Genomic DNA, 13090 nt, shown 5'->3' with positions numbered 1-13090 from the left:
CAAGGGTTTTTTTTTTACTCTGTAGGCTGTGGCTACAGAGTAGGCCTCATTCCCACTTGCCAATTGCAGTTACAAAACATGCAAAAAGCACACATCACGCTTGCAGTGCCATTATTGTTAAAGCACCCCCAAAACATATGTCTCAGCGCCACAACAAGCGGCAAAGACGTCGTCGAAAACCACACAAAGCTCACAGCTCATACTGTTGCATGAGCTTTTTGCTGCATTTGTAGCGCGTAGAGCAGCCCACTGAAACGAATGGGCTGCCCTATGCAGATATGCAAAAACACTACACATGCGTAGCAAACGTTATTGGGGGGAGGGGCTTAAAGTGACATTAAACCCTCAGATTTTTTAACATAAAACAATACTGTAATCCATGGTTGTTTCCCTTCTCTTTGCTGCTCTTCCTTTTAAATCTGTATCTGTTCTCATGCTCTGCAGAACTTCTGTTTTGCAGCAGGCTGCCTTGTCTCTGGAATGGATACACGGTGTCTGTGTGTAGGTTTCTATAGGCTTGAAACCTGAGCCAGCACTACAGGAAGAGGCCCTGAGCTGAAAAGGGAAGTTCTCCCCCAGCATGAGAAGACATGAGGATTTAAAAGGAAGAGCAGCAAAGAGAAGGGAAACAACCATGGATTACAGTAAGGCACACATTACAGTATTGGTTTATGTTAAAAAATCTGAGGGTTTAAAAAAAAAAAAAAAAAAACAAAGTGGAGGATTTTGCATCTGAAATGCATGTAACTTATTTAATTTAGGTAAAAAGTGAAATTGGGCTTTCAATCTGTGCAAGTAAACATGGTATCAAACCAGAACCCCTGTGTACTTATTACAGTTTATACATTACTTATTGCTACAAACCCAGGGAACCTACAGTTCTCCAGCTGCTGCAGAACTGAAAGTCCCAGCAAGACACAGACTGGCAAGGCATGCTGGACCTTGTAGTGTCCACTGTCAAAGGGATAGACAGTATAACAGCAACTATACATCAGTAATAAGCAGTTTATTATTGATTGGTGACATAAACGCAACACACTAAAATAATGTAATGAGTAGCAGGGATTTGCAGGTAAAGGTGAGAAACTTTACCTGTAGATATCGCGCCTTGCAGGGGCTCTGTCAGTATATATTATACGTCTCAGTGTAGCGGACATGCTTCTGGAGCCGGTACCTGCCTGTATATTCTTCAGCCTATAGCTCCAGAGCAAAATGTAACCTTTGATTCTTATTGACGTACAATTTTAGCCAGTCAGAGGGCTGTAGCTGTTATCTTGGTCCCTTTCCAACTGGCGCCACAAAGTCCTGCTTAAAGGAAACATGTGAAAAAAAAAAAAAAAAAAAAAAAAAAAAAAGGGAAATACTGTTGCTGACTTGTTTTTAAAAGGTACAGGCCCCAGGGCTGTTCTGATCTTGGCTACTTTACCCATTCAAATCGATGGCTAGGAAAAAGTATAACTTATGGGAGCTAAAACTTCAGTGGCTATTTGATTGTTCCAGGTATAGATTCACTAGGCAGAGAAGCCAGCATCAGGATGATACCAGAGGAGCCTGTACCTGTAAAACAAGTCAGCATCAGCAGCTCCCGTATTGCTATCCTCAAAGGTTCAGGCCATCCCAAATGTTAGTCAGGAAATCACTGCTACTAGTTAGTTTGGGTGTAGAGTTGAATCATTTAATACCATCCTATCTTTTAGTGGTTCCAATAGCAACATCTCTCCATGTGAATTACCACCGCCCACATCTTACAACAACCATGAGACACTTGCAGAGGCTGCAGCAAAATAAGTAAGACAGTACTAAGGTTCATTTCGGAGAGTTGCAAAGACTTGATCTATGGAGGTACCAAACTCTGGTGTCCTCAAGACAAGTGAGGAGCTAGTGGGCAATCTGGATTACCAACAACCATCTAGAACTGGAAAATCAAAGTTGGTTGAAGTTAAGATGGACCTGGTTCCTGGTCCCTGCTGTCCTGTCCTAACGGATAAGAAAAGTTAAGTGCTCCCGGACTCCCTCCAGTTGCTGTGGCAATGCTCGGTCACCAACAAAGACAGCTATGCAAGAATAGTGACGCTCTCAATGCCACTTTTTTCATTTCTGTACACCACAGGGCAGGCCTGCAGATAGGTTTGCCGAAACTGCCTTAGGGAATGGAGCCAGGGGATATTAATAACCTCTAAAGAAGGGGTCATGGCAGAGGTGGAGGGGTTTCTATAAGGGTAGGTGGCAAAAAGCAGGTAAAAACCGGTGGTTGATCCGCATTTTTACCACCCCCAACTGCACGCCTACAAATTATCATACCATAGCAGCCACTCGTGTCCGTATACATTGCTGTGGCGCTTTCTGGTAATGGAAATTTAAGGTGGCGTGGTATGTAGGAGATGCCACTTGCTAGGCAAGCCCATTGAAGTCCCCCTGGGATTGAAAGTAAAAAAAGGGCATTCAGGAGGTGGCATTACTGCCTCCTAAATGCCGCTCAACCACCTCTGAAAAGCAAACCACCATAGATTGCTTTCTAGTCCACCGCAAGAGCTACAAAACACACATCTTATGCTGTCAGGCGCCACCCAACACCTGCAGCTCTGAGTTTATATCCGGTGAGATAGTCCCAGGTGTTGTTTAATCCTTTAACAGGATTACTATATCCACTCACACACCTCTGTTTATCATCGCATAACTGCCCGTCATCATTCAAGCAGAAATAAACCTAAAAATGAAAAGATTCACATCCCCAGAAATGGCTCTAAAACAAAAAGAAAATGCAAGTCTATACATGAAAATCTGATATTGTCAACATTAGCACCAGAGAGATCCCCTGCACTTCCCGATCACAAGCAGACTAGGCAGCTCACAGCCTTCTAGGTGCATTCTGGGAGATTTGTGGTATTAGACTAACCAGTTCAGCCCTTCCAGGTTGAAGGATTTCCAGTATTATCCCAACCCACAGCTTTAGAGCCCAGACAGTCATGTACTGTACATATAGGACCCATTGCACTTCTGACCGATATAAACCCATAGCCCAAGGGTGGGTGCTGCAGTGGACTGTGCCGCAAGCAATTAGTAGTAGAAGTCACCGGCACTCCACTATTTGCTCTACTATCCAAGATGGACCAATCCATCTTTATTGATATTGGAAGGTCATTTCAGCAAAAACAACATTTGGGAACCGTGTTGGTTCCTTTATTAGGCATACAAAGTGATTAGTTTGCATGATGAAGGAACCGACACAGTTCCAAAACATTGCTTTTTATGGTGAGCTTTTCAAGGTCAATAAAGATGGATTACAAATACTGGAGTGCTGGTGACTTCTACTACCCAGACCATCATGGACACACCTGGCCTGGGTTCACAGTACTGCGCTAAATGGTGCTTAGTCACTCATAATGTGAATGCCACGCTGTCCAAGGACTGCTCATGACTTGACAGGAATCGTGACTTGACGTGACCATTCAGAATACTGCAAGGTTTATCACCCATTTACTACATGCAATTAATGGAATGCCAATGCACCACAATGTGCCAAAAAAAAGCAGAGGCAACCCCCCTTTTTTGCACTACTGTGCTTCTTGGCATGCTGCAGTGCAGGTGCGTTGCCTTAAATCACCGGGGTCTCATTCAAAATTAAAGCTACTGCAGTCAAGTGACATACATAGCGTGCATTACTGCTAGTTACCACAACACATGGTGTTAATGGCCCATTAAGGTATGTATTAAAGGGATTTCAAAAAATATTTCTTAATCTGCTGGCTCCTGGATTGGGCAGACTGGCAACTGAATTTTAAATAGATTTTTTCCACCCCTGCCATAAGATGCATTAGCAAGTCATGTGCCCAACTGCAGAATCCTCCCTGTGGGTGCCCCATTTATATATTCTCTAATTACAAAATGACAGCCCTTCAAAGCTACTGCAGCTTTACTTTATTGTTGTAATGATTTATCTTGAGAATTAAAATGAACACACACTTTTTTCATGAGCCGACGACTAGAAACTATCGATCTGGCAGATTTCAGTCTTCAGACCTGCTGGTTGGCTGCTCCTCTGGGGAAATGGTGGTCAGTTGGTTGTTTCTGTGAACTGGCTGACAAGCCGGCACCGGAAGCCTCCTCTGCACTGCCTCTCACTGCTCCCCCAAAGTCAACCCGTCAGCTTGGCACCTCTAAACATGAGATCTCCCCATAGCCGCCATTTTTTGGCAACAATCACCTCATGTCAACAAAAGGTTTATACAAAAGTATTTGCTTAGGCTTAAACAGCTAAACATTCTAAGCAAGACACATTACCAGCTACATTCAATGGGGCTGATATATATAAAGGGTGCTATGGAAAACATTTTGCCCATAGCGACCTTGCAACTGTAGTCCAGGTTTGAAAATAAAGAAAGGATTCCAACACGCACACGTTGCTCTTGGCAACAAGAAACGTTCTTCATAAGGATCATAATCCAGGCCGGCTTGGTTCAGTAAACATCAGATGCATGTAAGACACTGAATTACCAAAGTGTACACAGAATCTGGGAAATATTGATCTTAGAATAAAGAGACCCCATCAGCTATTGGAAAAAGTCAAACTAGCAGTACCCTGTAGAAAGATATTATTCTCGTCTCCTGCTTCCGTGGTGCAAGGGGTAACCTCATCATCCTCCGACAAGATCTGAGGAATGAGCAGTGCTGGGAGCATCTTAGCAAGCTCTGGAGTAGGCTACACTCCCTGTGATCCCACTGGAGGGAGAAGGACATCACCCTCGCCTAGGTGCCATGGGAGGAAGCTGAGGAGAAGGCAAGTATACTAGCAACTTTTTCTCCCCCCTCCACATGTTTGTCTATACTTTTTTTTTGGCGGTGCCTTGTGTTGCAACAACGCAGGGTTACATAGTTACATAGTATTTGAGGTTGAATAAAGACATACGTCCATCAAGTCCAACCTATTAGGATCTCATTCTAGGAGTACCTGTACCCCTGTATATTACGGTCCCTTAAGAAATCGTCCAAAAGATTCTTGAACAATTCCACATTATTTGCTGAAATCACCGCCTGTGGAAGTGAGTTCCAGACCCTAACTGATCTTACTGTGAAGAACCCCCTTCGCCCCTTGTGCTGGAATTTTTTTCCCACCAATTTCAGGTGGTGGCCTCTAGTTTTTGTAATGGAGGTAATTTTAAACAGTTTATCGCTAATGTTGCTACCACCATTGAACATCTTGTACATGGAAATCGTATCCCCCCCCCTTAATCTCCTCACCTCCAATGTGAACATGTTTAAATTTAGTAGCCTTGTCTCGTAGCTCTGGTCCTCCATACCCCTAATTAGTTTGGTTGCCCTTCGCTGGACTTTTTCCAACTCAAGGACATCTTTTCTTAGTACTGGTGACCAGAACTGGACCGCGTACTCCAGATGAGGTCGAACCAATGATCTATAAAGTGGCAAAATTATAGACTTGTCCCTGCAATACATCCCCTTTTTAATACAGGACAAGACCCTGCTAGCTTTGTTTACAGCAGCCTGGCACTGCAAACTACCTTTCAGTTTGTGGTCTACAATGACCCCCAAATCCTTCTCCATTTCTGACTTCCCTAGCGGCATACCCATAATTGTATAACCCATTTGTTTATTTTTAATTCCAAAGTGCATTACTTTGCATTTATCGACATTAAACCTCATCTGCCACATTAATGCCCACTCCCCTATTTTATCTAGGGTGCGATTTACTATAACATTAGTAAGGTGCCATTTTACTATTACATCATTTTTTTTTCAAACTCTTTTTGAAATGTTAAAGTGACATCTTGTTCACATCTATCTACCACTGCGGTACGGTGCGCGACGCTGGCTTCAAATGAGCTCTTCCAATGCAACGCACCTGCAGACAGAGTTGCAGTGTTAACAGGACACATAGAAAACAACGGGGGAACTTGATGAAAACTGGAGCAGACAGAATGTGGAGCAGTTGCTCAAAGTAACGAATCAGCATCTATCTTCAGTTTGTTCAGTTAAGCTTTAAACAAAAAAGATAGAAGCTGATTGGTTGCCATGCTCGAGTTTCCTTACATTCCCCTCAATGTGCCCTTGTGGTGGCTGGTGTTGATCCGGTGCAGAAAAGCGCCAGTCACTGCACATAGCCTAAGAGCTCCAGGTGGCACTGCTGACTATTCTGGGTATGTCAGATAGTGTCTCCCCCATTGATTGATTTGGTTCCTTCCACCGACCCCTACGTCACTGTTGTACCCTGTAGTGACATAGGGGTTGGTGGGATAATCCACAGCATGCAACAGGGGGCACGCTATCCGGCACACTGCAAAGTGTCTGATAGCAGCAAGGTCTGGAGCAAAGGCTAAAACACACCACCCACCGGAGAAGGGAATATTCCTCTTCTTCTATTACAGACTTCTGCTGGGTAACTTTCTCACTCGGCGACTGCAGATAAAGACTCACAGAATCCAAGTTCATACCTGAATAAACCTTTGAAGCTGGGAGCATTCCGGGTACAGACAATGTGTCTCAGCGAGGAAGACATGACTGCGGCTTTAATCAGAGACTCTGCGTTCACAGACAGGGTAATCTTTGATCTTTATTGACATAAAGGAGTCACCCTTGTTGTAATTAAAAACCTCACCTGACCAAATAATAAACATCACATCCCTTACCGCACTCTGAAAAGGACTATTGAATAGCTGAAATTATTCCTGATTAACCATTTACAGCAGGGGTAGGCAACCTTGGCACTCCAGCTCTCGGGAAACTACAAATCCCATGAGGCACTGCAAGACTGACAGCCACAGAAATGACTCCCTGAGGCTGAGGAATTATGGGATTTGTAGTTTCAGCATAGCTGGAGTGCCAAGGCTGCCTACCCCTGATTTACAGCCTTCATCATAAATGATTGCAGAAATAGTTATCGGACATGCTGACTCTGCAAACATTATCGAACTTTATTCTCCTTTATTCATTTGCACTTCAAGTGGCCAAACACAGAGCTGTGTTGTGACCTTAGAACGACTGTAACCCTCTCTGAGAAATGTTACTTTCCTTATTCTCGCCAGCACTATCTAGGGGCGCCAGTGCTGTGTGAACGGCATCCGTCCAGGTGGAACTTTTATAAATGAACCCCATGCTGTCCTGTGCCAACAAATCCCACCCTCTCCCTCCTGAGATACGGCTCCCGACTGCCGAGGCCTCCAATCTTATTGACATCCAGCTACACAAGTCCTCTCTCCTGGTGGTACAGGTACCTTACAACCCCATGCATGTCGTATGGGGCTCATCCACCTTTGTCTCCCTCCCGGATAGTAGGAGAGGGAGGGTGGGTTCGGGTCAGATCAGGACAAAAAGGGTAAAAACAAGAAGTGCACTTTGGCTGAAAGTTTGCTTATTCTTTACCATCAGACTTGTATGTAAACACCAACAATGAACTTCTCTTATTTGCCCCCTTTTAGGACCCATACCATTGAAAAGGTTTTGTTATATCAGTTTAATAAGTGCCTGCTGATCTTTCCAGAAATCCAGTGAGCTTCTATCTTCTGTTATCAGTTCTTTTGAACTACACAGTTACATAGTTAATCGGGTTGAAAAAAAAGACACATGTCCATCGTGTTAAACCTAACACTGAACAAAGCTGCCCTGATAAAATATAACTCCTCCCTCCGTGCTGCCAAACAAACTTATTTTGTCACTCTCATTAACACACTCTCATCCAGACCTCGTCAACTCTTTTCTACCTTCAAGTCTCTACTATATCCTCCACCACCACCACCACCCACTAACTCACTCACTGCCCAGGACATTGCCATTCATTTCAAAAACAAAATAGATACCATTCGAGATCAGATCGCCACTGTCCAATCAACTGCTCCTTTTATTATAGTACCTGATCCTCCATCACACTTGTTACTTTCCTCTTTTGACCCTGTCACCACAGAGGAAGTTACTAAGCTTCTCTCTGACACCCACCTCACCACTTGCCCCCTGGACCCTGTTCCCTCAAAACTACTTTGGTCACCCTCTTGCTCTATCCTAGACTCTCTTACCCACATTTTCAATCTTTCCCTCTCTACTGGAATCTTTCCTACCCCTCTCAAACATGCACTAGTCACCCCAATACCCAAAAAACCTTCACTGGACCCTACCAACCTCAATAATTTCAGACCTATCTCCTTACTCCCATTCACCTCTAAACTCCTAGAACGCCTCATCTACAACCGCCTGAGTTGCAACCTCGCTAATAACAACCCTTTGGACCCCTTTCGCCCCAAACACTCCACTGAAACCGCCCTCCTAAAACTCACCAATGACCTAATAACCGCTAAAAACAACGGCCACTATTCCTTACTCTTGCTATTAGACCTTTCTGCTGCTTTTGACACTGTTGACCACCCGCTGCTCCTCAAAAAAATCCACTCGCTTGGCCTACAAGACTCTGCTCTCTCATGGTTCTCATCCTACTTATCTACGCGCTCCTTCAGTGTCACCTACAATTCTAACTCCTCCCCTCCTCTTCCTCTTTCTGTAGGGGTCCCCCAAGGCTCAGTCCTTGGACCCCTCCTCTTCTCCATCTACACCTCCTCCCTTGGTCAACTAATAACCTCACATGGCTTCCAATACCATCTCTATGCGGATGACACTCAAATTTATCTTTCCACTCCACAACTCTCCCCCTCAGTGTCCTTGCGTGTCACTAATCTACTAAATGACATATCAGTCTGGATGTCACAACATTTCTTAAAACTCAACCTTTCAAAAACTGAGCTCATGATATTTCCTCCACCCCGTGCACCTTCCCCCAACATTTCAGTTGTGATTGATAACACAACTATCCAACCCTCCCCTCATGCCAAGGTCCTAGGTGTCATCCTTGACTCGGACCTCACCTTTCTTCCCCACATCCAATCGCTATCCAAATCCTGCCGCCTTCACCTTCGTAACATCTCAAAAATACGCCCCTTCCTCACCAATGACACCGCAAAACTACTCATACACTCCCTTGTTATCTCTCGTCTTGACTATTGTAACTCCCTCCTCATTGGCCTTCCACTACACAGGATATCCCCCCTTCAGTCTATCATGAATGCAGCTGCCAGACTCATTCACCTTACCAACCGCTCAGTGTCTGCATCCCCCCTCTGCCAATCCCTCCACTGGCTTCCACTCGCCCAGAGGATAAAATTCAAAATATTAACAGTCACTTATAAAGCCATCCACAACTCTGCCCCCGGATGTATCTCAGACCTTGTCTCAAAATATCACCCTAACCGTCCCCTCCGCTCATCCATTGACCTCCTGCTTTCCAGCTCCCTTGTCCACTCCTCCCATACTCACCTCCAGGACTTCTCTAGAGTCTCTCCCATCCTCTGGAACTCCTTACCCCAACCTGTCCGTCTATCTCCCACCTTGACTGCCTTTAGGCGTTCCCTAAAGACTCATCTCTTCAGGGAAGCCTATCCCACCTCAACCTAACCAGTGAACCTTCACATTCTCACATAATTCATTCCCACAGCTACCTCATGTATCATTTCCCCCTCCTCTTTTAGATTGTAAGCCCTCAGGCGCAGGGCCCTCCTTACCATCTTGTCTTGAATTGTATTGTAACTGTAATGTCTTCCTTATATTGTAAAGCGCTGCGCAAACTGTTGGCGCTATATAAATACTATGTAATAATAAAAATGTAATAATAACACTTGCTTGAGTACAGAACACTTGCTTCCTATGTTATGGAGATGAGGGGAGGGGGGAGATGATCTGTAGTCCTAACATACATGTGCTAGGATGACAAAGCTCCTGTACAGTAAGTTAGTGCTGATATTCTAGGACTGAAAGAAGACAAATGCAGCCACCACATTTAAGGACCGGTAGGCTGCAATGAACGGCAATTTTGTCCTAGTTTATAAAAACAATTGGGCTGCACTGGTCAACAAGCCCTCATGCACATGTCGACCATGGTGCTGCAGGTATACTGCGGATACCTGCGGCTGGGACCCCTGGTGTCGCAATTAGCAGCAGCAGCTCATTTTGTACAACTCAATGACAAGCTTAACTACCTCCCGGCCAGCCGCTGTGTATACACGGCCTGCCGGGAGCTTCTTGGATGTAACTGGGCGTGTATACACGTCTGGGCCATCTGTACAATACATAATAGAGTTGGTTTTCATAATACAATCAAGGCTTACTTGAAAAAAATCCCTTTTATGTAGTGAGTGCTGCCTTCCGTCTGCCCATCACTTTCATCTACTTCCTGGATTCCCAGTGTGCTTTGCGTCTCTTTCCCTGCTGCATGATGTGATGATGCAATTTCAGTTTCTCAAGAGTACATATCCCATCATGCATTGCTTCCAGCAAGCAATGATGAGGTTACATTGTTCAAATGCCGAGTTGTAGTTCAGAAGGCATGCTCTGTGAGAGTTGTCACAACTCCATATAAATACATATTAATGTTTAGTCTTTGATCATAGATAGACTTTAATTGCCACTGTAATCCTGGCCCAACACAGTTAGAAGGAATCTTATAAACTATAGGAACCATGGTTGCAGGGAGGAGGCAGGTTCAAGCACTCCTCCCCAGCGCCAGGTTAGGAAGAGGGCTGGAGAGGTATGCATTATATGGACCCCAGAGAGGCATGATGCATACCGTATATACTCGAGTATAAGCCGTCCCGAATATAAGCCGAGGTACCTAATTTTAGCAAAAAAAACTGGGAAAAAGTATTGACCCGAATATAAGCCGAGGGTGGGAAATGAGGCTTGTGCAAGAAACTTGGAGACTGTAAGCCCCCTTCTGTGCTTTACCCATCAAACTTCTGAGCAGGTGAGCAGTACAGCTTGACCAAGGAGCCACCCCCAGCCTGCCCAATGGACAGTGCAGGAGAAGCACACAGATGAGGTCATAGCAGTGCTCTCACCTTCTAGAAGCATGTAGACAGACAGCACCGTGCAAGAACCATCCTCACATCTATTGCAGTGAAGCCGCAGCTGGAAGCCAGGAAAGAAGAAGCTGCAGGGACCGGTCTAGAGCCAGGAAGGACAGATGATCAGGTGAGTAGATCTGCTTTATTTGACCCCACCCCTAGACAAAATGAGCACTTAACCCTTACAGAGCAGGGGTAGGCCCACTTCAAGGGCAAGTTTTCTTTAAACCTACCAACAACTATGTAATGCAAGGACCTGTCTGATTGGATACAAACTGAATGGAGAGTTTAGCTAGGCCCTCATATTACATACCGTATATACTCGAGTATAAGCCGTCCCGAATATAAGCCGAGGTACCTAATTTTAGCAAAAAAAACTGGGAAAAAGTATTGACCCGAATATAAGCCGAGGGTGGGAAATGAGGCAGCTAATGGTAGATGGATACCAATAAAATTACATTAATATTTATTTAAAAGAAAAATAACCTAGCTCTGTAAGTGGAAAAGGGGGTACAGGGCTACATATCATGTACTACGGATCATTTAACCCATTCATATTAGCAGAGGATAATTGTAAATCTATTGTTCAGTGCACTCTATATGTAGTATATAGTACATGTACATATAGAGTGCCTGCAACAATACATTTACAATGATCCTCTGCTAACATGAATGGGTTAAATGATCCATAGTACAGGGCTACATACAGATCATTTAATACATTCATGTTAGTATAATTGTAAATGTATTGTCTGCACTGTATTAGCAGTATATACTCTATATAGAGTATATACTGCTAATACAGTGCAGACAATACATATATAATTGCTTAATTAATCTCTCTCTCTACCCCCCCTCCCTCCCTCCCCCTCACTCACTGTGTGCCGGTGATCGGATCATCACATCACGGAGAGAGCAGGGACGAGTCAGCGGCGCGCTGATCCAGTGGGAGGAGCTCCAGGTGGGGTCCTAATTTAGCTGGCTCAGAGGTGCCTGCCCGCTAAATTACAACCCCACCTGGAGCTCCTCTCGCCTGATCAGCGCGCCGCTGACTCATCCCTGCTCCCCTGCCTGACTGGCCGCTGCGGGGGGTTTTTTCTTCTTCTTACTTACCTCGCCGAGCGTCGCTGCTGCTGCGGTGTGCGGCGCTCCGAGCGGGGTCATCTGGCAGTCTCCGGCCACCTAAATTAGGACCCGGAGACTGCCAGATGACCCCGCTCGGAGCGCCGCACACCGAGCAGCAGTGACGCGACACTCGGCGAGGTAAGTAAGATGACGCGCTGGCGCTGACTCGAGTATAAGCCGAGGGGGGCACTTTTCACCCAAAAAAATGGCCTGAAAATCTCGGCTTATACTCGAGTATATACGGTAGTTTTGAGAAATCTAAGATTGTACAGCCAGGGGGGTCCCGAGGCCGGGTGTCACCCGGAGCGGATACCGAGTGACACCCCACAGTGACAGCATTGCACATGCATGGCCATCTTGGTGATGGACACTGGCAGAGAGGAAGGGACTTCACCCGGGGGGGATAAGGTATGCCGCTGGGTCCCCTGCTCTCTCCTGCAACTGTGGGGCTCTCGGTCCATAAGCGAGTGCCTGACAACAAAATGACTGCCAGTCATTTTGATATCACCCCTCCTATGGTGTCACCCAGGTGCGAGCCACACTCCCCATGTGACACCACTGTGTACAGCCAGATTGTAATGTGTATGGCCAATCAGAATTGAGAGATGCATTTTTCTTATCAGTACTTAGCTTCCAGTCCCTTCTCATTATCTCTGTCCAATAAAAGGTGGATTTCTATTCCTGTCCAGACATCCTGTAAAATTAATTATATCTTCTTTGCCTGACCTGCCTGAAAAGATCTTTTATAATACATTTTAAAGCTGAACTCTGTCATATTGGATAGTATTTATGATACTGATACCATACAATCCTATTGTGTTACCTGTACGGTCCAATAGCAGCTGGAGCCTTGGCACTGCAGATAATTTTCCTGACGATAGAAGCCATGACTGTACTCCAGCAAACTTTCACCTGACCAACACCACCCCTTCCTTCTATACAGCTGCTGGCAGCACATGGGCTCTGCGCATGCTCAGTATAGGGCTCTACTGTGCGCCACGATCTGGGAAAACCTTCCCCTGACGTCATCAGGCTTCCTCGTCCACCAATCAGCTCTTCTCCCGCAGCTCTAG

The 13090-nt window shown here is 45.3% G+C and overlaps 1 protein-coding gene across 1 annotated transcript in view; it reads right to left on the bottom strand.

Moving 5' to 3' along the window:
• RIDA (reactive intermediate imine deaminase A homolog) overlaps window positions 1–12961 on the bottom strand; it is a 23499-nt gene extending 10538 nt beyond the window's left edge. Inside the window, exon 1 of the mRNA XM_018556161.1 lies at window positions 12841–12961. Coding sequence (XP_018411663.1) covers window positions 12841–12905 — 65 coding nt within the window. The 5' untranslated portion in view covers window positions 12906–12961. The remainder of the gene's footprint in view (window positions 1–12840) is intronic.
• Between the last annotated feature and the right edge of the window lie 129 nt (window positions 12962–13090).

Source organism: Nanorana parkeri, unplaced genomic scaffold (genome assembly GCF_000935625.1).
Source record: "Nanorana parkeri isolate BGI_ZX_2015 unplaced genomic scaffold, ASM93562v1 scaffold226, whole genome shotgun sequence".
Lineage (NCBI taxonomy): Eukaryota > Metazoa > Chordata > Amphibia > Anura > Dicroglossidae > Nanorana > Nanorana parkeri.
The sequence above is the reverse complement of the archived record's forward strand: the minus strand, read 5'-3'. Positions and strand labels throughout refer to the sequence as shown.